This window comes from Adiantum capillus-veneris, chromosome 2 (genome assembly GCF_014529385.1).
Source record: "Adiantum capillus-veneris isolate H3 chromosome 2, ASM1452938v2, whole genome shotgun sequence".
Lineage (NCBI taxonomy): Eukaryota > Viridiplantae > Streptophyta > Polypodiopsida > Polypodiales > Pteridaceae > Adiantum > Adiantum capillus-veneris.
In genome coordinates this window covers 91,565,620-91,592,753 of record NC_140932.1, presented here as the reverse complement: position 1 = coordinate 91,592,753, position 27,134 = coordinate 91,565,620, and the positions used below count along the sequence as shown (strand labels likewise).

General features: G+C 41.1%; 1 protein-coding gene across 1 annotated transcript; it reads right to left on the bottom strand.

The window, feature by feature from the left end:
• Nucleotides 1-19,743: 19,743 nt before the first annotated feature.
• On the bottom strand, nt 19,744-21,056 carry LOC147463176 (uncharacterized). Its single transcript, XM_086528141.1, has one exon. The coding sequence runs from the start codon at nt 20,699-20,701 to the stop codon at nt 20,195-20,197; it is 507 nt and encodes a 168-aa protein (XP_086384267.1). The 5' UTR covers nt 20,702-21,056; the 3' UTR covers nt 19,744-20,194.
• Nucleotides 21,057-27,134: the final 6,078 nt, after the last annotated feature.

Sequence of the window (27,134 nt, the reverse complement as noted above, 5' to 3'; positions counted from 1 at the left end):
GCTACTTCTACTTCTCTCTTCTTCCTCACTCCCTGCCAGCTCTCCTCACCTTTCATGGTGTTTGAGGTCTTGGCATTGAGGCTGGGCATTTTCCAAGTTCGTGCTAATCATGTTTATTGTTGTTATACTTGGTGAGTGAAGCTTACCATCTTTATCTCATCAAGAAGGTCTCAAGGAACACAAACAATTTTATTGTAAACAAGTCTTCCGTCATGGAAGAATCTATAATACAAGTGCCTATTGGAGGGGGGACCGGATCCAACTAATCTGGTCCTCTATTGGTGTCAATTTCTCTAAACTCTCAGTCTCTTTTACAAGTATTGATCATGCCATGTTAATGAAGTAATGTGTTAGTGTTGCTCTCTCCATCCAAGCACTTTCTTTCTCACTATAAATCTATACTCAAAAGAATGCTCAACGAAATACTCAATACGTTGTCAAGAAGGAGGCGGTCTTGCCAGGAAGGCACCGGGCCTCTTGCTGTGAGAGTTTGTGAGGAAGCTCAAGGGTTATGAGAAAGAGCTAAGATGTAGATAACATAGCTTCTAGAGCTAAAGAAGAAATGTAGCCAAAGAAGCCGCTCACTTTTCCTGACAAACACACACGTGATGGAGAGAACTCATGAAAGATAGTCAGAACAAAACAAAAATGAAAACATCGAGATTACGATCATTCATATCATGGGTAGGATAAAAGGGTTAATGGATGATTTAATGATATTTAATCTATGTTGTCCAAATAAGCTGCGGATTGCTCTTTGGAACTGTAGCTTTGTGCTTACTATAATGTATATGTTTTGTCTAGCAATTGGGATTAGTAGTGAGTACAAATCCTCCTGATGAGTCATAATAAAATAACCACATTCACATCAAAAGAGAAGTCATAGTCAATAATAGGTAGTATGATGGGATCTGGTGAGAGAAGTATTTTGTTGAGCCTTTCAGGACCAAATAGAAACACTATGCGTTGCTGAAAGTGAATCTTTCGACTAATCCAAATGTTGACCCTAATAGATTGCACTGAATGGAATTGAAAGAAATTACCTCTATGTGGATTATGGTTATTCATCAATGATATAAATAGTATCTTCAAAGATAAAGGTGTGAAAGAAGTGAAAGAAGAAGAAGAAGAGAGTTTCTCTCGCAAGCCCTATTGTTGCCCTTAGGCAATAAGGATACTGCGGGGAGAGAAGTATCTGTAGCAAGGAGATTCTAGAGTTTGTGGAAGAGAATGAGAACCTTAAGAGAGAGAGAGAGAGAGAGAGAGAGAGAGAGAGAGAGAGAGAGAGAGAGAGAGAGAGAGAGAGAGAGAGATGCTTGTGGAAGATGAAGATATGGTTACTAGCCTTGTGCTCATAATTGTTTCCCGCAAGAAGGTTGTACCCATTACATTGACAAGGTTGCTGCTTGAATACCTTCCAATGAAACAATTAGGACACAACAAGAGAGATCAAAGGAGGAGTAAGATAGAATTAGAGATAGATCTAAGTGTGGTGGTGGTATTAAAGATAGATAATGAGAGATAGAGATAGAGTTAGAGACAAGTATTGGACTAGATATGCAAATGAAAGTAAAACTAGCAACATATATCTTACATGAGAGCAATCGCCACCACCTTAATGGAGAGAGAAGATGAGGCAAGACTTCAACCTTTCTTCAAGAGAGAGTGTGGCACTAATATGAGTGTGTCACTATGGAATTGAGCTATTCTCACTCACTCATAACTTGCCTCAATGAAGAGAAGGTTGCCCTTTTTATAGGTGAGGGAGCCATGTTTTACATAATCACTTGATTAGGCTAAAGAGTTAGCCCAAATCAAATTTTCTTTGGATATTTCTTAAAATGGGTAATATTAGAAGTCAAAATATCATAAAATTCAGCATTTTTGGTCGTTGAGGCTCCATGTGGGTGCATGATGTATGTGGGCCCCACCTAGGCATCTTCAGTGTGGCTTCAGGAGGGGGTCCTAACTTGTGTGTCTTGTCCTTCAAGGCATATTTGAGGTATCACATTCACATGCTTGTGTCTTTTTTCCTCCAAATATCTTATTTTATGGAAAAAGACCAAGAGTACCTCTTTTCACTTGATTCACCTGTTTACCATCTATTGTTGTAGTGTAGTTGTGAGAGGGTTTTTCATTGGTTTCCCTGTAACTTTTGACCTGTAACTCGGATTGACATGCTTCAAAAGGCAAAATTGGCCTACTAAAAGAGCTTGAATTGGTTCTGGCCTTTTCTCCACGTCCTTAGGTTGGGATTTTCAAATTGGGATGGTCCAAGAAGCTTTGGATCTTCCTTTTCATAAAGTCTTCTAGTAGGCCCTTCCCTCTTGTATGTATCCAAGAAGGTATGCATTATTGAAGGGTTATATTATTGAATAAATATGAAAGGAAGAAAATAATTTATATATGGTAGGGTATAGCTGAGATATTAGAAGAAATATACAAATGCTTTTCCCCCAGACAAAAAGAAGCACAATCATTGATACTTCTCTTGTAGTACTTTCTAATAGTAATGTACATTTATATTACTTCAAAGGTAATACTAAGGTATGGTAGAAAGCTTTTATTTATGAATATGAGTATTATATGAATTATACTTATGCATCAAAAAGTCACAAGATAAATTGTTTAATTCCCGTTCCCACTATATACGTGCCACATCACGACAACGTTAGTTACTTTTTGCTCCAATTCAAGTCAAAAAGCTAATTCCATTACATTGGTATTAGAGCATTTGGTTTCTCTTTTATTGCTTAAGAAGAGAGGTCCTTAAGTAGGATATAAATGATTGATGTTGTTAATTATATTAGGTTAAGTGGAACTGGGATCTATTATCGGTTCTGTGGAGCCCACTATGTGGGGTATGGTGCACACCTCGGGAGCTTTGGACATAATAATGGAGTCTTTTTAGACTTGCCTACGGGTTTACCATCATTGAGCCATAAGAAGTCCAAAAGGAGCTAGCCCTCGGCAACTCTGCTATGTTAGACCTACTCCTCTAATCTCTATAATTAACCACTTTGAGCCGTGGATGTAGATACTTAAGAGCCAATTTTCAAAGGCTAAGAGGAGTGGCAACTAAGGTTTTGAATTGCCAAAGCATACACTAAGTACATACATAATTTTTTTTAGCATAGCTGACAATAATCAAGGGAGTAGAATGAACATTGATAGCTTTGATTTTGCACATGAAGGTGCTAATGATGATGCTCCCATGTTTGTGAATTATCTAGCCACTAGGTTGCAACAAGCTATGGGCAACCCTGCTTTGCAAGCTGAAGTTACTCAACAACTTTGTGCTTATGGAATTTCCCTCCCTCTCCAAGAGGAGAGAGAGCTTAGGAGGCCTCTTGAAGAGACGTCCAAAACAAGACTCTCTCCCATACGAGAGGAGGAATCCAAAGAGCAAGAAAGCAACAAAATTTTAAGTTCCTCTGAAGATGTGGCTCCGTGAAGACAGCGGTCTCAACGATTGCCTACTGCTCCCAAGAGGAAAAGATCAACACACGGTCCTTCTCCTCGTTATTCCAAAAGAGAAGAGAGGAAACAAAGGAAGAAAAGGGCTAGGAAGAGGCCACCCTCTTCTCCTTCATCTTCACCTTCCTCCTCTTCCGATGTAAGCTATGGATATTCTCGTAGAGAATACAAGAGGGGAGGACATCGCAAATCCTTCCCTGCATGGAGAAGGTCCCAAAAGTTAAAGAAGTTCAAGGAGGGAGGAAAGAGTATCTCTTTTCTCACTTATGATGGCACCTTTGGTGCTACCGACAAAGTGTTGGCCTTCATCTAGCAATTTGATGCGGCCTTTGGAGACGAGGGCTTTACAGAGTCCTCCAAGCTACGCCATGTAGCTATGCACTTTCAAAATCAACTCTTCAATGGTGGGCCAGCCTTCATGGCAACGACGAAGCCCCAAAGATATGGAAAACTCTACGAGTTTCCATCATGAAGCAATTCCTTGCAAGTGATGCAAAGGACAAACTGCTTACCGAATGGCGCAGCTTGAAGCTTCTCTCTCATGAGTCTATCCACAAGTATGTAGACAAGTTTTGGGATTTACATTTCAAGGCTACTATCTTTCAAAAGATAGACTTTGCCGAGCAAAAGCAACAATTTTGTGCGGGATTACCTAAAGAGATGGCCGAATACATCAACTCTTAACAGCCTGGTATTATTAGCGAAGTAATCCATCACACTATGGTTGCTTCACGTATCAATTTCCATCAAGGGGCTGGACGTAATGTCAAACCCATGGACAACAAAGGCAAACATGATGCAAAGGGGAAGACCAATGCTCAAAATTCTTCCCAAGGCACTTCCAACAGCAACAACAACAATTGGTCCAAGGAGAAGGGAGTTTACAAAGGTAAAAACAAAATCTCTCCTGAAGAGTTTGAAGCTTTTTGCAAGGACCATAAGTGTTTCAAGTGTGGGGAGCAAGGACATGGCTATCGTTCTTGCCCCAAGAAGAATACTCGCAATGAGACTCCTAGGGCTTCCACCATTGAAGCTCCAAAAGAGGATGCTCATTGCAAAGGCTCATCACTCTCCTATGCTTGGGGAAAGGTAAGAGATCATGATGAATTCATATTGTTTGACCCTGGCCCTACTCACAACTTCATATCAACGGAGTTGGCCACCAAGTTGGGCATTCAAGCTTTCGAGATGGGAGATATGGTAACGGCTGATGCAGCTTTCAAGGGACAACAAGCCTACATTACTCCCTTGATTAGAAAGTTGAGGCTTCATGTCCAAAGCTATGTTGACAAAGAAGATTTTTTTCATCTCTCCTCTCCAACATGAGGATGTTATCTTAGGGGCACCATGGCTTGATCGCATGGCTGCCAATATGAAGTTCCCTGAAAAGAGAATTTACTTCACTTACAGGGGACATAATATGTATATAGATTCTAGTGAGTGTGGTCACACTAAAATTCTCCTGATTTTGATAAATCAATGAAGAGCTCAGTTTTCGTGTATGTGATTTTTGTCAAAGAGTCTCCAAAAGATCCTAATGTTTCATCAAAAGTAAATGGTAGGAATCAAGAAGAGTTAGACTTGTCTAATTTTCTAAAAGGATTCCAAGATGTGTTCATCGATGATATCCCTATGGACTTACCTCCAAACGAGGGGATGATGACCATCACATTGAGCTCCTTCCTGGAAGCTCACCACCTAACAAGCCTCCTTATCAAGTCTCACAAGCTCAGCAAGAGGAGATCATGAGGCAAGTACAGGAGCTGGTAGACAAAGGGATGGTGAGGCCTAGTTCCTCTCCCTTTTGTTCTCCAGTTCTTTTAGTGCAAAAGAAAGATGGTACATACCGCATGTGTGTGGACTATCGAGCATTAAACTATATCACTATCAAAAACAGATTTCCCGTGCCTCGGATAGAAGGTCTATTTGATAACCTACAAGGCTCTACCTACTTCAGTAAGATTGACCTTAAGAGTGGCTATCATCAAATAAGGATAGTGGATGAAGATATCTTAAAGACTGCGTGTTGCACAACGTTTGGTCTTTATGAATATCTAGTCATGCCTTTTGGTTTGACTAATGCACCAGCTACATTCAATTGTCTAATGGAGAAATTTTTTAGACCATACTGCAAATTCACTGGAGTATTCTTTGATGATATCATCATCTACTCCAAGTCTTTGGAGGAACATAAGTAGCATCTCCAAGTGGTTTTTCAAGCATTGAGGGAGAATAAGCTTTTCCTCAACCAAAAGAAAAGCGAATTTTTCCTTCAAGAGATTCAATACCTAGGTCATATTATCTCTTAAGATGGTATCCGTATGGATCCATCAAAGTTAGAGGTAATAAAAGCATGGCCTAACCCAAAGAATCTACATGAGCTAAGAAGCTTTATTGGTACGTGCGCATACTATAGATGTTTCATAGCAAAGTTCTCTCAAACAGTAGGACCACTACATGATTTAACTAAGAAGAACGTTAAGTATGTATGGACTGCTAAAGAGCAAAATGCTTTTGATAAGCTCAAGGAGAAGCTTACCTCCCAACCAGTCCTCATGCTTCCGGATCTCTCAAAACCATTTGAGGTCCAATGTGATGCTTGTGGTGATTTCCTTGGAGCACTTTTGCTTCAAGAAGGGCATGCCATAGCATATGAGAGCCAACGACTCAATACTAATGAACGAGTCTTGGGCATTTATGATAAAGAGCTTTTAGCTATTCTACATGCCCTAGACACATGGAAGCACTACCTGTTGGGGACTCCATTTATTCTGCAAACCGACCACCAAAGTCTCAAGTATTATATGACGCAAAATAAGCTCTCCGACAAACAAATGAGGTGGGCAAATTTTCTTTCACAATTTAATTTTCATATTTCTCACATTGCTGGTACGCACAATCACGTGGCTGACGCACTTTCACGACGACCAAAAGCTAATGGAGTGTCTATTGCTACTCACAATGACCTATCTTCTATGATAGATGAGTATGCTACTGACCTTGATTTTAGAGACATAATATCAGCCCTTGCTTTGGGGAAGAAAGAGGAACCATTCACCTTGCAGTATAGTTATCTTCTCCACGGCAGTAGGCTATGTGTTACATATTTACTTTGCAAAAAAGTTATGTATGAATCCCATGCTCCTCCATATGCGGGGCATAGAGGTATTCAACGTACTCTCCGAGGAGTAGAGATATACTTCTATTGGCCTACCATGAAAGTGGACATACAAGAGTATGTTTCAAAATGTGTAGTATGCCAAAAGACCAAATATGATAGAGGGAAGCAACCTGGATTACTCCATCCATTGCCTATCTCAAATTCACCATGGGAGAGTATATCCATGGATTTCATCTTTGGATTACCCAAGTCTATCCATGGGAATATGGAAATATGGACAATAGTCGACAGGTTTAGCAAACAAGCACAATTTATTCCTGTCAAAAAGACTATTAAGGCACATCAAATGGCAACTCTCTACATATCTCAGATTTTAAAGCACCATGGGTTACCCACATCCATCATGTCAGATAGAGATCCTAGAATGACCAGTAATTTTTGGAAAGGTCTCTTTGAAAATCTAGGAACAAGATTGAACTTCTCTTCAGCCTATCACCCACAAACGGATGGCCAAAGTGAGATAGCCAATCTTACAATACTCGGTCTACTAAAGACTTATGTTACAGAAGTAGATCAATGCTCATAATGGGAAAAGTACTTACCACTTGTAGAGTATGCTTACAAAAATACTGTAAGGGAAAGGCACCTTTTGAGATCATTGAGGGAAGACCAAAAAGTCCCTTGCTACTTAAAATACATGGGAAGATCTTTGCCGCCGATGAGTATAGCCGTGACGTCACCTATAATAATCTTTTCAAAAGATTAAGGAGGCTATATCCATCTCTCAACAAAGATTCTGACAAGCACAGAAGGGCCTTAACATTCCAAGAAAATGATTGGGTCTTACTTAAGTTTCCTAAGGCTCGATTAAGGAAAACGACAGGCAAAAATCCTACGGGCCATCAAAAGTATTATGCTAAGCTAGCAAAAAGATACTATGGTACTTTCCAAATCTTGAAGCCTGTCAATGAGGCAGCTTACCAACTCAAATTTCCCAACCGTTGGCTCATACACAATGCTTTTCATGTGAGCCTACTTAAGCCCTACAAAGGAGAGCCACCAAGTGAACCAATTCTTGAAGTTCCACCCGAATTTGAAGACCAAGAAGAGGTGCTACAACCCGAAGCTATCCTTCTGCATGAAGACAAGGTACTAAGACATGGTATGATTATCCAACTATATCTTATTAAATTCAAAAAATTTCCTTTTGAAGATGCTAGATGGATGCAAGGAATACAACTTAAGGATAGTATGAACCTTGTTAATGCTTACAATGCTACATTAGAGTAAGCAAATGTACAAATTTTCTTTAAATGACTCATGTTTTTGTCTTATAAGACTAGTTCTCTTTTTATTGTGCACAAATTTAAATAGTATGTATGCTTAGAATCATGTTTGTCAGGACGACGTCCCTCAAACACCAAGTAGAATTTGTCACTCTACTTTGGGAGAATGAAATGGACTAAAGGGCAGACAAGGCTTGTGGCAGCTATGTCTCCCAAGCACCAAATGGATTAGTCATCCATCTTGGAAAGATTTCGTAGGGTAAAAAGGGATCCTCTACCCGCTAAGTAAAATTGACTAATGACTACGACTTTATCTCTTCTACCTCATAGTTGAGGACGACTATGCATGCAATGCATTTTACTACCATGCCATCCAAGATGTACACCCCAAAATCATTAATACAAAGACATTTTGTGCTGCTCAAACATTGTCTCAAAATTGCAAAAATTGTATTGTTTCAAAACTACATTGTATTTTTTCATTCAAAATGTATACAAAGGGACGATAATTATTGCCCCCTTCCCGTGTTGCTACCATTGCTCCCCTACCCCCTACTAGATTGCTACCACTGCTCGCCTTCCCCCTTCCCCGGTTGCTACCACTGCTCCCCTACCCTCTCCTCGGTTGTGGCTCCTTCTCCCTTGGGGGACGCTAGTCTTGGGTGCCCTCTCAAGTCTCTCAAATGCATGGGCCTCGTCCATGGATTCCCATGCATCTTGAACGTGTGAAGCTTCACTCTCTGTACCCGCTCTTGTGTTGATGTGTAATCCAATCCTCTACTTCTGCGACGTCTGCATAATATTGATTGATTGCTTCTTGCATGTTTTGAATCTCATTTTGAGTCTGCTTGTACCATTGTATCATTTCATTAATGTGGGATTGTTTGAACTCCTCAGCTTGACCACTTTCCTCTCTTGACCGACTATGCACCAAAATTATATATGTTAAATGGCCAGTACAAAAAAATTGTGCACATCATAGGGCTGTAGTTATGTAATTCAAAGTCCTATTCGGATGCGTGATAACAAGAAAGTAAATAAAGAACTAACTTCTTTTCAAAAACCATTGCAATGATACAAACACTAAAACAACACACGTACTTACGTTTGGTTGCTTTGGTACATCCAGAATTTGGCTCAGATGGAGCATAGCATTCATACACGTCCTCTAGCCATAGCTGCAATCATTAGTCTGAGTGGGCACATTGACCCATCGATGCTCACTGGAATCACCTAGATCACGTTCTAATAATATGTGCTCTACACTACAAACAAATTTTCTTGTGGAACTACATACATAATTACTTGCTTCAGCAGGGCATTAGAAACAGACAGTACAAGCAAAAGCATAAAGATTAGCCTTATTCCTTTACACACCCATGGAATCTCCTACTTTGCATGAAGTTTTTGTAGTAGGCAACCTTCGCTTCACTGTCGAATAACACTAGACTCCAATGTTCACTACAAAATAAAATAAAATCAAAACTATGAACGATGATAAATAGTAAGATCCTAAATCTATGCTTTGCATACCAACATGAAACTCACCTTTGATTGTATGCAATGACTAGAAAGCGTGTTAGATCCCAATTTACTATGCCAAACCACTTCAAAAATAACAAAAATGACATTCCGCTGTTCAGAAGCATAGGCGATATAAGTGGATCTATAACATATATTTTGTTTTGCACATTTGTGGGCAAAAACTAGATAGCATGCCTAGCATGAAAAAGTGCTAGTGATTAGATTGGTTACTGGATATATAGACATAGGTCAGAAAGAAGCAAATACGGTTCTTGAAATGGTCATATATAAGTCCCTAATCGCTTAGTTTTTCCCCGGGTCAATATCAAGCGATTAGTGGCCTTAAAGATTTCCAAGTCTCTCTATTCACTTGATATCGACCCCATCAACGTGACATAATTAACTTAAAGCTTACCATATGGGTGAAAGCATGTTAATCTGCTGACATGGTTTTTGTCCTATTTAGCATTAGCCAACAAGGACCTCTTGTAAGCATAAAATGAGGTGTCTTTTCAAAATGTTTTATTTCAAAAAATACGTTTGACGTCTTTTGCATAGTTTTCACTAAACATTACACACAAAGAGTGGTGCAATAATGATGCATGGAGGGAAGCTGGGCGCGTGGACGATCTCATTGACACACCACCAACAAAGAAGTCAAGGGTGACCAAATTAGCTTGTTCTCCTGCTTCTCCTCCACCTTGCCAGAGTGCTAGAGTACCTACAACTTCTCCTTCAACCCGACAAAGGGTCAAAGCTAGACACAAGGTGACCCATTCTTGTGTAGAAGTTTCCCCAATGGCAAATATCATTCATGCAAGGAAGGGGAAGCTCGACTCCGTCTCTCACTCAGGTTCTCCCCCCCCCCCCCCCCCCCCCCCCCCCCCCTCTCTCTCTCTCTCTCTCATTGCATGAGACAAACGACTTGACCAGGCCCTTGTGTGCATGTGGGTGTGTCTCCTTTTTTTAGATGACCACAGCCTGAGTAATTATCTATGGGACATGCCCTAGGCTCATGTAAGTGTTGAGGTTGATCTCAAGGTTGCTGGCCATAGTTGGGCTTGCAGAAAAAGCTATGTCAGGTGTAATTTTTTGTGTGTCAATTGAGGAGTTTAATTGCAGATATAAATGGTTTGATTGTTGTGTAGTCTACCATATGAAATCTGATAATTAGCATGGAAAATGTGTTCTAACTGTGCTGGCTACAACTGTTGGGCTTGCAAAATAAGCTCTTTAATGTGTTATTTTTTGGTGCTTCAATATAAATTATCTTGTGTTTTCTGATTATAATCTTGTGTTACATGGGATATGTGTTGACTATGCTAACTAGTATGAACTGGGTTCTGTTTGTCCAACACACCCTTAAGGAAAACAGGAATTGCAAGTGTGTTGATTAGCATACCCAGTATGAAGATTAGCATTCTAGGTATGCTAGCCACAGGTGGGCTAGTAGAAGAAGCTATGTAATGTGCAATTTTGTTGTGTTTCAATAAAATTTACCTACTATATAATCTTGTGTTTCCTGTAACATATTTTGTGTTTCTGTAGTCTTGACCTTGATTTTCTCCTCACCTCACCGTTCTAGGTACTACGGAGCGTGTGGGGGTTTGAGAGTGCCCGGTAACGGGAGTGTCCCCCTCCACTTCATCACGTGGAGGTAATCCGGGGAGTCTGCCACGCACGGGGACTCCATGACCCAGTTTTGGGGCCGTCGGCTCAAGCCGGCGGGTCACATTGGCGAGCGTCGGCAAGGCACTATACGCTGACGGGTAGTCCGTTCTGGATGTTCAAGTACTCCATGCGGAGGTCTTGACTTCCTCTTTGAGCTCAGCCATGTACATTCACAAACGCGCACCCAAGGTTCTCCTCGTTTGCGGCTGACGGCTGTCGAAAGATTCATAGTCGGTTCATTTCGGCGAGCGTCGGCTCGACGCTAACGTGGACGGCTTGTCCATTTTGGACGTTTAGGTACTCCACGCGGAGTCCTCAGCTTCCTCTTCGAGTTCAGCCATGCACACTCATGAACGCGCGCTACATAATGTAACTTTTTGTGTTTTTGTGATATAATCAAATGTCATTGTGGGGCTGTGTAGTGTGATGGAAAACTCCAAAGGTGAACATCCCGATTCATGGGAAATTTTGTATTAATGCAGAGGATTTTAATGTTGTGCATGGCCTTTTGAGAGATGGTGCAGACCCAAAGATGGTGAGGTGGGAGGAAATCAGCGATGTTGAGTGGTTCAGTGTTTTTAAAGAAGAGAAGAATCGCAGCCAGTAGTATATCAAACTCAATCGGGTACTTAACAAGATGTATGTGCAGGTAGTGCTTCTGCACTACAAAGTATACCAAAAGGCCCCCACAAACATGGAAATAAACTCTGCTTTCATGAAGGGGTTTGTTAAAGAGTTCAATCCGGCGGTAATTTCTAGTGGATCAGCCACCATGAAGTTCAATTGGGCAGATTTTGTTGTCCAGTATTTGCAGGGTCTACAAGAAAAGGCTATTACGATCAACATGTCCAAAAGTGGAAGGTTCATAATTAAAGTGAAAACATCAAGGAGGAGTTTACTGACATGAAGGAGGACAAAGATCCCAAGGTGACACCCATCTCTTACTACAACTCCCACCGAGGGACATAAAGCGTGTCGTACTTTGGTAGTGCAAATTTGCAACCCTTAAAGGCTGCGTGCAAACATCTTAAAAAACTATTACAGGATGCTAAAGAAAATTTGGAGATAGCAAAATTGGAGCTCAAAGTTGCACGCATTCTCCAGGCCGGGTAGGCAATGTGAGGGTTACCCCTATTGTGCTTGGGACAAGAGCGAAGCTTCATGATGCTATGGAGGAGTTGGAGAGCTTGGGGTAGAGCAAAAGCCAGGATGTAAAGAAGGGAATAGAATTGATTATGAAGATAGAGACAATAAAGGAGATGCTGGATGATATAGGGTTTCCTCACAATGAGGGAACGCCTGTTGATGTCGAGGTTGATATAACTTGTCAACATGTAAGTGTTTGTTACTTTTGTGCTTCAACTATTCGATTGGAATATGTGCACAACTAAGTCGTGTGCTAACCATGATTTTTATTTATTTGTTTGGTAGATCAATGTGGAGTTTATGGAAGAGAAAGTGAGAGAGAGGGAGAATCAATTGGAGCTTATCATGCATACGAGAAAGCAGCTACAAGGCACCTTCTTCCCCACTTTTTTCTACCCTTTGGCTATGCAGACATTCACAAAAAGTGTCAGAGGGGTAAGTGATTGGATGTCGATCAACCTGTGTAGTGGTTGCGGTATGATGCCACTCCAGGTACATGAAATCATTGCCATGGTGAAGATGCCCTGCGACCACATCTACTACCTTGTTATTGTGTGCTCCTTGTAGACGGAATATATAGTTTTTGGCTGTCATCAAAGGCTACCAACAGACTAGTGTAGCAAGCTCATGGGGCAAGGCCATCTGATACCAATGTTTGGTAAGCTAATCAATTTAGAGTGTTATATTAGTTAGCATACATTCAACAATTTATGCTAGACATCATACATGCTATTTATGCTATATATGCTAGTCAGCATACATGCTATTTATGCTATATATGCTAGTCAGCATAGTCTGTATGTTAGTTAGTATAGTATGTATGCTAGTCAACATACATGCTATTTGTGCTATGTATGCTACTTAGCATAGTCTGTATGTTAGTTAGTATAGTATGTATGCTAGTGAACATACATGCTATTTATGCTATGTATGCTAGTTAACATAGTGTGTATGTTAGCTAGTATAGTTTGTATGCTAGTTAGCATAGTAACTAAGCTAGTCGACGTAGTAGGTACGCTAGTTAGCATAGTAACTATGCTAGTCACTATAGTCTGTAAGCTAGTTAGCATAGTAATTATAGTCAGTATAGTCTGTATGCTAGCTAGCATAGTGGATATGCTAGTCATCATAGTCTGTATGCTAGTTAGCATACTGGGTATGCTGGCTATCAAACTGTGTATACCCTTAGCATACCCATTATGCTAAGTAGCATGCATGCTATTGTGTGTGTTAGTCAGTAGCATATCTAAGTATGCTAACTAGGAAAACCAATTTAACAACCTCGTTATGGTAATGAGCATACAAGTAGGATAACTAACATATTTTGGTACGCCTAGTATCATTCTATTTTGTATGTTAGTTAGCATACATGATATTGGGTATTCTAGCTAGCTTATTGAGTTATGTTACTAAGCATACATGCTAGTCTGAATGCTAGCTAGCATACATGCTATCCACGCTATGTATGCTTGTCAGCCTAGTATGTATTCTAGTTAGCATAGTGGTATGCTGGCTAGCAAACTGTGTATGCCCTTAGCAAACCCATAATGCTAACTAGCATACATGCTATTCTGCATGCTAGTTAGTAGCATATCTAGGTATGCTAACTAGAAAAACTAGTTATGCTAGCTAGCAGCCTTGTGATGGTAATTAGCATACACAGTGAGTATGAGTAGCCTAACTAGCATGTATGATAGCCACCATACTGTGCATAAGCCAGTTATCATACCCACTGTGCTAACTAGCATACATCCTTACTCTGTTGTGTATACCAGTCAACCTAGTCTATATGCTAGCTAGCATACATGGAAGTTATGAAGACTATGCATTTTAGCATAGCCTGCATGATATTTAGCATACTCTCTTTGTCAACTAGCATAATTTGGTATGCTTACCACCACACATTCCACGCTAACACCATCTTCAATATGCTAGTTGTCGTATTAATAATTCATCTTTGCATTTCAACTAGCAGCTATATATGATAATTAACAGTTGCTGGTATACACACGTCTCATTCCGTGGGAAGGGAAGATGAGAGAGAGCCTGACAAGCAAAGGATAGTTGAAGAGAAGGCCTCTAATGGTAATGTGGATGAGCTTGATACAGTGCATTGAGGGGAAAATGCGACACCGGGCATGCGACATCGCCCGATGGTTTAGGTGACAACAAAGAAACCAATGACAACTACAAATTCATAATGATTGCTCATCCGATACCCATGCCCACTGCAGAGGATGAAACAAGTGCTACAGAGAAGACGGTTCTCAAGAGGAATCTGGTAGAAATGACATCGTGCCCAGTGTGCAAGGAGCCAATGACGACAACCCTCTCTTGGGCTTTGTAAACAAAGTGAGGATGAAGAGGAAAGGTGTACTAGGACAGATTCCAAAAGACCCTATAAGTGACAGTTTTGTTGGCCCAAAGACCACCCAGGAAGATATATCCGAGACTACCAAAGGTGACAAGAGAGCCATTTGCTCACGCATATGCAAAAAACTTTGTTAACCCTGTTCTTTTGACTCTGTTCTTCTGTTTGGTGGATCCAGCAATCTGACACATGACAGGTGGATGTACACCAAACCCTGTAACACTCGCTCAATTTTTTGAACGAAGCTGTGTAATTCAGCTAATGATGATTTGTAATTGTAATATATTTTGACTACCCTCTCAGCCTCTCTGCGTCTACACCATTGTAAGTGGCTGAATGGCCGTGGGAAAGTTCCCTTAACCTTTAAGTCAAAACCCTTAGTTTGAGACTAAAGGGATATCATTAGCTAAGGAGAGTTTGGAACATGCACTGTGAGAAGCTTCTTACTGCTACAATTTGTAATCCACTTTTCTCATGGACTAGTAATCAAAATTCATTTTCGAATAGCACATTGTGTTCCTTGTCTCTTGCTCTACAATTTAAGTATAACCATTCTCAATTCTGCTATGGTTCACGACGTGTTGCTTGTGAGCTAAATGCATTGATTTGATGTTTCAAATGGTTGTTTTTTGATGTTTTGATCATGGATAAGTGTTTCTATGCTTACGGGGGACCTTTCCGTATAGTTTTGTCTCCATTTTTTTGTGATGGATCGTGATTTATGTACCTTCCCAGATGGTTGCAGAACTTGGTAGGATTGTGCCCCTAGATGTTGTAATACTTCTCCTTAAGTTTTGTTGCATTCTGAATTTGTTTGGATGCCAAAAAGGCGTGATAACCTAGAGCGGTGAGATTGGACGCATACTGATTTTTTGATCAGGAAGTGGTTGATTTGCTTTTGCCGTAGTATGATTAGCTCTCTGAGATTGACACTCTCATTAAGTCTCCGTACCTAATCCCGAGTCGCTCCCTTGCACATTGACATTATGTTAGTACAAAAAGCTATGTTGCAAACGTTCGTGGTGGCGACCCGCTAACATTGGCGCCACTGCCGAAGAAACTGATCCTAGGTGGTGAGTGATTCAGTGTATGAAAAAATCCATTCCAAAGCTTTTCGACACCCATTCCGCTTACACATAGACAGTAAAGCAACTAGACGTAGGTTTAGTGTTTACTAGAGAATGGAGTCTGAGACTAGCCAGTGCTACTCCTTATGAGAAAAGCAAGCTATGAGTGAAGTACAAGAGAGTTTTTTGTTCTTTGATTTTTCCATGCTTGGAAAGGACTGTTCCACCTTACACTTTGTTGTCATTTTTGTACTGTTAAATTCATTTATGTTTGCGGATTTATTTCAGTTTATAGGAGTAGGTTAGGTAACAATTTACACCATCATTTGGGGCCAAAAGGATCAAGGAAAAAACTGTCAAAAACCTTATTTTGGTGTTGAAGACCATAACTCTGAAAAGTTGAAAAATTGATGGTCAGAGCTTCAAAACTGAACCAAACCAAGTAAAACCTTCAGAAAGGGGATAAAAATACTTGCTAAAAACAGACTGTGCAAAAATTTCCAATTTGCCTGTCTAACATGGATTGCAATCCATGTACCTTTCTGGCAATATGGGCTAAAACTATTTCCTTTGCTTAGAAGAGGCTCTCAAGCACGAGAAACTTGAGTTTGGTCAAAAATAGAGTGCTAAAAAATCAATTAAATCAAGAAATTGGATTGAGCAAAGCAAAACCTTGGAAATTGAGAAAAATAGAAAAAAACTAAACTTTCACTTGTCGAAATTCAAAAAGGAAAGAGAATGGGGATCAATTAGAAGCAGGGAACCAGGAAACCAAAAATCATGACCAGATGCTTCCCAACATGGATCGCGATCCATGTACTAGGTAGACATCTAAGAATGAAATTTGACAAGTACATCCCTGATTACTAAGGGAATAACTTTTCCAAAAGGAGCCATAGACAAAAAGTGAAAAACTTGATCAAAATACCAAAAAAGGAATTGTTTGCAAAAAACCGTAAAACAGACACAAAAATCTTGCCTTTGACTTGGAAAAAGTTGATCAAATCCAAAAATATTTGGGGAATAGCATCACCAGACCTTTTATCACAAACTCACAGAGTATCAGCCCAAAATCTTGCCAAACATGGATCATGATCCATGTACCTTTTTGGAATTTTGAGCTGATATTGGGCAAGTAGAAAAGTGATAACATTTGAAGTACTTTCTGCCAAGGGACCCTTATGAAAAAAGTTCAAAAAGAGGGCAAAATTAAGGGGCAAAAATCAGATAAAGGGAGAAACCACTGGAACAGACCCTAAAACTGACTTTTGGCTGACCTAAAAAACTCTAAAACATTCAATAACCATATAGCCAGCATCAGTAGGCCAAGGACTAGCTGTGGATCAAGTTTCAGTACATTCAGACACTAAGGTACATGGATCGCGATCCATGTTCCTCTGACACATGTTGATACAAAAGTTGCACCATAGCTAGAGAGCATCATAGAGAGTCTAGTGGTCCTTTCAAAATTGAATTTGGATACAAAAAACCATACCAAAAGACCAAAAACTGGCAGGAACTCTGGCAAAGTGACAAAATTGATGTGGCTTCCAATCCAGAAGTTCATTTCTAACCATAAGACCTCCTAATCATGTTGAACCTGAGGGTATCAAGAAAAGTTCATTTGGCTTCCCAACATGGATCATGATCCATTTCCTCTGAGTCAGAACAAAAACAAAATTTCACCACACAAAGAGCTAGTCCACAGTACCCTGGTGGCTTTTTCAAAGCTGAAATTAGACCTAAATTGTTGATGTTGTGTGGGGAATTGTGTGCTATTGAATAACTTAGCTAAATTTTGTCGATTAAAAGCTAGAACTAATAGGAACGGCTGTAAGCTCACAGCTATTAAGCATTTTTTTACAGATTGCAGGTACTAGAGGGTACTAACCAACAAGTAAGATCAACCAGAGAATTCAACCAGCTAATGAGGTAACTTGGTTTAGATTCTGCAATATCAATTCTTCATGAATTTGCGATAAGGAAGATTGTAATAGAATAGGAATCCAGCGTCTTGAACCAAGAGAGCAATCACTCAACTCAGAGAAGCATGAATCAAAGACCACCGCAGCCTTTAGAACCCATTTAGAGGAGAGCTTCTCTGACACTTCGTCAGAAAGATCATACAGCCTCATGACTGAAGATTCTAACAAGTTGAACCCTGCGGGAAAAACTTCAATGGGGGCAGGTCCTTCTCAACCTACATGTGATGTAAAACTGTTGTATTTGAAGTTTCAATTTGAAAATGTGCTTGAGGCCAAAATTGATAAGGATGGAATGGACTGCTACTGTGTTAAGTTGGAAAATAAGTCGAGTGAGTTCAAAGACCTTGTAGATGTTGATTTTATGACGGGGATAGATATTTCGACAGAGAGGGAATGATGTACCTAGTGGCTTATAACCCCTTTATTGTGGATAAATGGGGGATGACTGGCACCAAGGACAAGGTAGATCACGAGCTGGAAAATGAGCCACCCAAGATGGATAAGCAAAATGTAGTGCTCAGACGCACCAATTAGATAGAGCGTCTTAATACAGACAACACTTATGTGGGGCTATATAGGTTTATAATGGAGAACAAACACTCTATTATAGATGCGATGAACCCCACATCAAGGAATTGATCGACCGTTAAAAACTATATGTTTTTACGTACACGGAAGGGAGAAGTATTCAAGTGGCCATAATAGACAAGTATGGCCGAAAGTACTCTCCTATGGATCGTAAGGAGTTAGAGAGATAGACATATTTTGGGGGACCACTCCACCAATACTATGTAAATCCGGAAGAGGTAAAAACCACGACTACTCACATGAGACCGGAGACTGCACATGTGAGTCCAGTGAGAACTAGGGTGGAAGATTCTTTTGGACATGAACGAGTCCCAAACACAGGGCCCTTAGGATCAGCGGGGTCTAGAGCTTGCATGAACACACATAGGGACAATACTGCTCCTGACGTGACCTACACCACTAGAATCCCTCCTACTATTACAGGAGATCGACTTGACAAATGTATAGCGGATAGGATACCATTGGTAGTGCCAAAAGGAGATTATAAACCTAGAGAAACCACACCAGGAGGACCAGGTGTTGTAAGCATGGTTGTGGTGCCCAGAGTATGTGACCATCTCAAGTGGAAAAATGCGTACCCAAAAAGTAGTGGATCAAGAGATTCGTATGCTCATGTTTTGATCTTCAAACAAGTGTTGAGAGCGGAACATTTAACTGATTTCCATACTTAGTATGAAGGATTTGGGTTGATGTTAGAAGGGGCTGCTTTGACTTGGTTCCAACCACAGTTTGGAATTCCCAAGTATTGAGCAGCTTCTTCGAGAGTTCGCAGAGGAATTCTCAAAGAGAGGAATCAAGCATAACACTATCTCCCAGATATATGCATTTAAACAAAAGGAGAAAGAAAAGGTGAAGGAAGCATCACTTTGTTTCAAGCAATATGTAGAAAGATGCCCTGCTTGAGAACTACCTCAGGATAAGAGATTGTCAGTCCAAAAGGATTTCAAAATGACACGCTGGTGCACCCAATTTGTGTCGACACAGGGAGAAGCCAGCAGTAGCAGGTGCACGACATTAGGCAGGATGATGATACCGGACTTTGGTAGGACTTATATGCATATTGGAGAAGGTACGGTGGGGATATGTATGTCAAATGCGGCAATTTATAGGTTGATGATGGTTTTTTGGAGCCTATTAGCCAAAAGCTTAACGGCGTGTGTGCCAATTCGGTGGACAAGTTCATCGGGATTAAAGATTGTGAGGGTCGTGGAGGTCGTCTCTTTAATCAAGGGAGATCTCACCCGAAGTTGTCTATGTGTAGCCGCTTATGCTGTTTTGCGGCCATGATGGCCTTGGCACAGGAGCATGAGTTCTTGTGTTCAGGTATGCGGAGCTATGCACGAATGATTGGCCGCAGGTTGCCTCTCGTGGGAAGGGGGTTCAAGTAGAGAGGATAATATAAAAAAAAAGGAGTTTTTTAAAGAAACTGAAGGCATGCAGTCACGAGCAAGTAGGGAAGAAGTTGCGCCACTGGTTGTGCTCGCATGGAGAGGATGGCCAAGCCTTGCATGGGAAAGCGCAGGTCTGCAAGCCACGTGGGTGCCCATCTGTCCAGATAGCGCTGCATGGGAGAGCAGGTGACGGGAACTAGGAGTTGCATGGGGAAAGGAAAGGGCAGCATGCAGAGCACTGGAAAAGAAAAGTTGAAGCCCAGTCAATACGAGAGAGGGAGCAAGGGGAGGCCGTAAACCAAAGCAGACCGAGGGCTGCAGATTGGAGCCGCCATATCAGGATAGGGGGCGGTACTGTAGGGCCATCAAGAGCGCTGCAGGAGGGCCATCTTGAGGTGAGCAGTGCCGGGAGCAACTTCAAGAGGAGGTAGAAGTGCCATGTTGCAGCAAGGTATCAAGGGCCATGCCTTGTTATGAAGGAAGCCAAGAGAGTTACAGTTGGAGAGACTGTCAACTGCATGGAAAAGGAGCTGCATGGTGTAGAGAGTTAAATGGCTGGTGTGCAGGTCAAAGAGGAGCCGCTACAGAAGGTCGAGAGTATGGAGGAAGCTCCATCAGAAGATGACCTGCAGACGACCATGCATGAGGTGGGGTGATGAAGGGAGAAGCTCTTGACACCGCTACGGCCAGAGGAGGAGGGCCGCCAATCAAATACGGAGGAGGGGTTGGGTCTCCAGGAGAGGCGTGAGCTGGGGAGTCCGAGTGGATTGAGCAAGGGAGATGGACTAGTGCTATCTGGGGGTGGACTGTATGCACTGAAAAATGCCATGAGAAGGGATGGTGGCGGCCATGAGAAGAGCTGGTTGCAGTACATGAAAACCTGGAGAAAGTTGCATGCCATAAGAAGGAGTTTCTAGAGCAAAAGGGAGTCGAAAGCCGTAGGTAGCTAGGTACCAAGGCAAGGAGAAGCACGAGGGAGAGAGTACGGGACGTCGAAGGGATTGAGGAACGTAGCTGCATGGCTAAGAAGTAGCTGTTGAGAAGGCCACCACAACGCAAAGGGAATTGGGCCATGGCTACAAAGGGGTGGAGTTAAGTCCGGACTGCATGAAGACAAATTCTTGGGAGCGACCTATCGATCTCGAAGGCCAAAATGGACGGCAAGTGAATTGAGCATAACATGTGCAACATTGTGTCGGAAGCTAGTCCATCACTTGTAGTTGAATTCCAAGCTCATTGTAATAGAGTTTTCTCCCTTTTGTCTCTACTTATCTATGCACCCTCATCATCTATGTAATTGTTGGGTGGGCCGAGTTTATGAATGCTTTCTATATTGTAGATACCATTTATGTCATGTGGAGATAAACTTTGGGGTTACATGTTTGTGGGTATTGCACATGTGAGAGATAGGACGAGAGTCTTATGTGTCAACCGATTTTGAGATGCATATATATGAAAATATAGTGCTCAGAAGGATTGAAAGTAGAAGCTATCATGGTATGCTTTGTAACTGAGTGTCTGTAGTCTGGGTTGGTTGGGTACGGGCAGAGGCAGTGGTTGTTTCCAAATTGTGTGTCGAGATGTGTGTTGCTAGGGGTGTTTTGGAGTCACTGGGCTATAGAGAGGCATTTAGGTTGTGTGCTGGGTGTGTTCCCATTTTCTCCTTTCCAATGCTTAAAAAGAACTTGCACTTAAAGGCATGTGTAACTTTTGAGCAAGTCATGAAAGAGGCAAGAGGCGTTGTATTTGATAGATAATTGCAAGGCATGTGGAGAGGTCAATGAAGACACATATCACGGAACGAGTAGTACCTCTTCAACCACTAGTGAGTCCACGATGAAATTGGACGGGAAAAACCCAAATGTGTTGGACATAGATCAAGTGGTCAGAAGGATAAACCAAGGAAATAGGACGAACCCAAACACACAACAGCCCACCCAAAAATGCAACACTTGTGGAGGAGATCATCCAACCAGTGATGCAACCTTCAACAAAGGCCAGGAGTAAATACACCACAAGTACTGAAATGGTGTGCTACTGAATAGAAATGGACAAACCATGAAACCCACTAATGTTTCTATAATCGGAACTATGTTAGAGAGAGACAATACGGACCACATGGAGGGCAACAATTTCCACCCTTCCAAGATACCAAGTAGGGAAAAATAATGCAATCCAAGGGCAGGAAAAACCTCAACCTGTGTTGGGGCATCAACCTCCTTTACCCCAGAAAAAAAGGGCCATGGTAAGGATTTCTCAACCCATACAAACACCTTTTGATCAGAGTATGGTACAGGTAGTATCATATCGGAAGATTTAGATAATACCTAAGGATTTCTCAACCCATACAAACACCTTTTGATCAGAGTATGGTACAGGTAGTATCATATCGGAAGATTTAGATAATACCTAAGGATTTCTCAACCCATACAAACACCTTTTGATCAGAGTATGGTACAGGTAGTATCATATGGGAAGATTTAGATAATACCTACGAGGGGAATTGATGGGAATGCATATGCTCCAGAGGGACAAATTCCATAAATAATTCTTGAAGAGATGCTGAGCCCTCATACATAGCACAACCAACAAAAAACCATTACTTGGTCGATGAAAATCTTCTTATGGTTATGGAAAACAAGAACTACAAACCTAGGGGGTATCCTCCTAGAGCAAGACAACCGATGGGAGCTCCACAAGCTTCTCCACCACCTATAGGACCATGCTATGAATGTGATGGTGATCATCAGGCAAGGGTTTGTCCAAACAAAGGAGAACGGATTAAACTTTTTGGGTTCTGTGAAGGATGTACAACTGACTATCTCATTTCACACTGTCCAAAAAACCCCTGACAATAAAGGGAAAGCAACCATGAACAAGATCGGGATTGTACCAAGCTCAAGTGGATCAGAAACACAACCAACCATTCCAATGAACGCGGTAACAAGAGCCCAAGCACATGAAGCTACAAGGAATTCCCCAGCTAATCAAACCGAGATAGATAATTTGTCTCTTCGAACCCCTAGGAAATCCTGGAAGGCAAAACGAGACAAGATAAAAACCAAAAGAGAGAAAAAAAAACCATCTTTGGAAACCAAATAACTACGAACAGAGGAACAATTGAGAAGGGAAGGAGACCTTAAGGGAAAGAGCAAGGTAGAAAAATCATTGGCTATACCATCGATAATCTGTCTTGGTGGACAAAGTTTTTGAACCTTTGGACGTGATTTTAAAATCTTACGATGCAAGGCTAAAGCCTAACCAAACCCAAGAGGATAGGTAGTTAACGTACCCTCATTCGGGCTATGAAAAAGAGAGGCTAAAGATGTGCAAGGAGATTATCCAAGCCGCTCAAGCGCTTATGGAACCACAAGTCCTGACTGCTCCAAAAACTGAGGTATTAATCCGTGAAAAATTTGTTGAAGATGATGAAATAGGAAACAGAAGGAAGACAGCAACTCAGAGTAGGAAGAAGATGGAGAAGGAGAAGACACAGAGCTTGTGTACGAGATCTCTGTAGTCTCTCTCTCTCTGTATTAGAATAATAGTGTATACAAACTCAGAGCTACAAAGCTTATATGAAACCCTAAGAGATAAGGTGTCCTTTCACACCGGATGTCCAGGGGGAGAAAAGTGCCCCTGGTGAAGCGCGTATACACACTAACACTACTACATGTCTACAAATCCCCCCTGTAGTGATAGTGTGAATCCGTACAAGGTAGCAGATCATCATGTGTATGAGAGTAAGCCCAAAGCTTTTCGGAAAGCTTCAAACTTTTCTCGTGATAACGCCTTCGTAAATAGATCTGCAATGTTATCCTGTGTAGGACAGTAAGTTAGTGTGATCTCCCCTGCATGTAGTCTTTCCCTGACATAGTGGTAGTGAACCTCTATGTGCTTTGTTCTTGCATGAAATACTGGATTCCTTGCAACTGCCATAGCACTCTGACTGTCAGTGAAAATGGTAGTGGGTGCCTGTTAACACTCACAAAGATCTACCAATAACCTGCGTATCCATACACAATCAACTGTTGCCGTGAAAGCTGCCCTGTACTCAGCTTCACAAGTTGATGTAGCCACTGTGGGTTGCTTCTTGCTTAGCCAAGATATACATGCATTTCCCAAGAAAAAACAATTGCCACTTGTGGAATGTCGTGTGTCAAAATCACCAGCCCAATCTGAATCGCTGTAACCAAGAAGATGCATAGAACTGTGCTTTCCATACATATCCCCCCTTGGAAAGAACATGGCAAGATTAGGGGTACCTGAAAGGTAACGAAGTATGCGCTTCACAGAACTGTGCTTTCCATACATATCCCCCCTTGGAAAGAACATGGCAAGATTAGGGATACCTGAAAGGTAACGAAGTATGCGCTTCACAGCCTGCCAATGATGCATACCTGGGCTGTGCATAAATTTGCTTGCTTGTGAAACCCCAAATTGAATGTCTGGACGAGTGTTGCCTGCCAAATATATCAAGCAACCAACCGCTGCTGCATAAGTATGTACATCAAAAGGTTCTCCAGCATCGTGCATGCTCAACTTTGATCCAATTTCTACAGGTGTAGAGATTGGTTTACAATTTTGCATACCAAACTTGTCCAAAATTTTATGCAAATATTTTGCCTGCAACATGTATATGCCATCCTGTGATTGCACAAACTGAATACCCAAGTAATAATGTAAGCAAACCAAGATCAGACATCTCAAAGGTTTTTCTCAAAGCATCTTTAAACGCTTCAATTTCATTTGCATTATTGCCTGTAAGAAGCATATCATCCACATAAAGTGTTAGCATAATGAGAACTCCATCTCTCTTTTTGACATACAAAGTACTTTCTGTTGGACTATTCTGAAATCCCTGGCCAATCAAATAAGTATGTATCTTCTCATACCATGCTCTTGGAGCCTGCTTGAGACCATACAAAGCTTTACGCAATCTACATACCTTTTGCTCTTGACCTTTTACAACAAAACCACTTGGTTGACTTACATAAACTTCTTCCTGCAAATCACCATTCAAAAAACGAGTTTTGATATCCAACTGATGCACTTTCCAACCATGATGAGCAGCAATTGCAACTAGTGATCTAACTGTGGACGCACGAGAAGTAGGAGCAAAGGTTTCATCATAATCTATGCCTTTCTGTTGCGCATAGCCTTTTGCTACAAGCCTTGCTTTGTACCTGTCAACAGTACCATCTTGTTTCCTTTTTACCTTAAAAACCCACTTTGTACCAATAGGCTTTTTACCTGTAGGCAAGTCCACTAGATCCCATGTATGATTCTTATGAATAGAATCAATTTCTTGCTGCATAGCATCTTTCCATTGAACACACTCTAAAGCTTGTTCAAATGAATCAGGCTCATCGGCATCGCAAAGAGTGCTAAAGCAAGCCAAATCTACTTGCTCTCTGCCAAAAGTAGTACCAGCACGTGTTTTTCGTGGCAACGGTGCATCCAACTTGCTATCCTGCAAAGTTTTTTGCACCCATTTAGGCAAGGTTCTTTCTTCCCTGAGAACTTCTTGCTCTTCACGCACAATTTCCTCTACATCATGAGGTGTCACATGCTGATCAAAAGATTGATCAAGATTATCAACCTGTTGTGATTCTTGATTCTCCACAAAAGAAGGAAGCAAACCTTCAAATACATCATGTGTCTGCATATGAGGTACATCAAAAGCAACCATAGGTTGAGAAGTAGTTTCTGCAAAAATTACATCACGACTTTCAAAAATATTATTTGTAGCTGGATTGTAAAGTCTATAACCTTTACTTCCACTAATGTACCCCACAAATATACATTTGATTGCCTTATCATCAAGCTTCCCACGTAACTGCTGAGGGATGTGAGCATAAGCAAGATAACCAAAAACACGAAGATAACTGACTGAAGGTTTTATGTCATACCAAGCTTCATATGGAGTAATGGTCTTCAAGGCACGAGTAGGACACCTGTTCAAAACATGTACTGCACAAGAAACTACCTCCATCCATAGCTTATGAGGCAAACTCTTAGCCTTGAGCATACATCTAGCCGTCTCCATTAAAGACCCGTTCTTCCTTTCTCCAACACCATTCTGTTGTGGTGTGTATGGCATAGTGCATTGGTGTTTAATGCCTTTCTTTCCCAAAAAATCCTTAAATGCACCTGACATGTATTCACCTCCTCGATCGGTACGAAGAGTTTCTACTTTGCAACCTGTTTCATTTTCAACCATGGCGACATAATGTTGAAAAACTGCAAACACGTCTAACTTTGCTTTGGGTGGATACACCCAACAAAACCTGGAAAAATCATCAATGAAGGTCACAAAATAAAGGCTGTTTCCTATAGATGGGGTCCTCATAGGACCACATACATCACTGTGTACAAGCTGCAACTTTCGTGTCGCTCTAACTGAACCATCCTGCAAAAATGCAAAACTGTGCATCTTTCCAAGAACGCAACCTTCACATACATGTCTTGGTGGCATATCCAATAAAGACAAATCATGCACTATATTATGACGTTGTAAAGTCATCAAACTGCCATAACTAACATGCCCGAATCTAGCATGCCACAACTTAGCATCCTGCATTGCGTGAGTCTTTGTTTCTGCAATACATACCTGAATCTGCTTTTCATAACGATCTAGCACAAATAGTCCATTTTCCAGCGTACCTGTAGTGATAAGAGAATAACCATTCTCTCGATCTCGTACAACACATCTGTCATCCTCAAAAATGACCCGAAGACCATTTTTTGCAAGAGAGGATACAGACAACAAATTCTTCTTGATCCCTGGAACATATAAGACATCTGGCAAGCATAAATCTGAACCATCTGAAATGGTAATCAAAATATTACTAACGCCTTTGATTGGATAAGAAGCATTATTTGCACAAGTCACCTTCTTTCCTGCTGGAGCTGCATCCAATGAACAAAACAAATCCTTCTTTGAAGTAATATGCCTGGACGCACCACTATCAAAGTACCAAATCATTTGTGTCTTGTCAACACTGTAAGCAGAAAAATCTGAACATACTACAAAAGCATAAGAATCCTGCACAAAGTTGCAGACTCTTCTTTAGCTGTAGAAGAATCACCAGAAGCTGAAACAACAAAACTTGACTCTTTCTTCTTTTCTTTAGCAATTCGCTTTTTACACTCACTAATGTAGTGACCAGGTTTCTTGCAGTAGTGACATTTACCTTTCTTCTTGGACTTGTCGGAATCACCTTTAGACTTCTCTGAAGACTGTCCTGCACCAGACTTGGAGTGATGAGCACTCTCTTTACCCTTGTTTTTGTTATGTACAACAAGAGCATGATCCATACCATCCACCTGTAAAGACTTGTTCTTACGTGATTGATCCTCATGCAATAGCAAAGCCACTAACTCTTCAAAATGAAGAGGCTCAGGATTAGCTCGCAAAGACAGAGTCAAAGAAGTCTGAAAAGTCAAATAAGATGGTGGTAGTGAATTGAGTGTTTTCGAAACCAAGTCCTTCTATGGAATCACT

Bases quoted from the DNA above. Each gene is read 5' to 3' on its own strand.
- LOC147463176 (XM_086528141.1), bottom strand. From the start codon at position 20,701: ATGGCCCAATTCCCTTTGCGTTGTGGTGGCCTTCTCAACAGCTACTTC.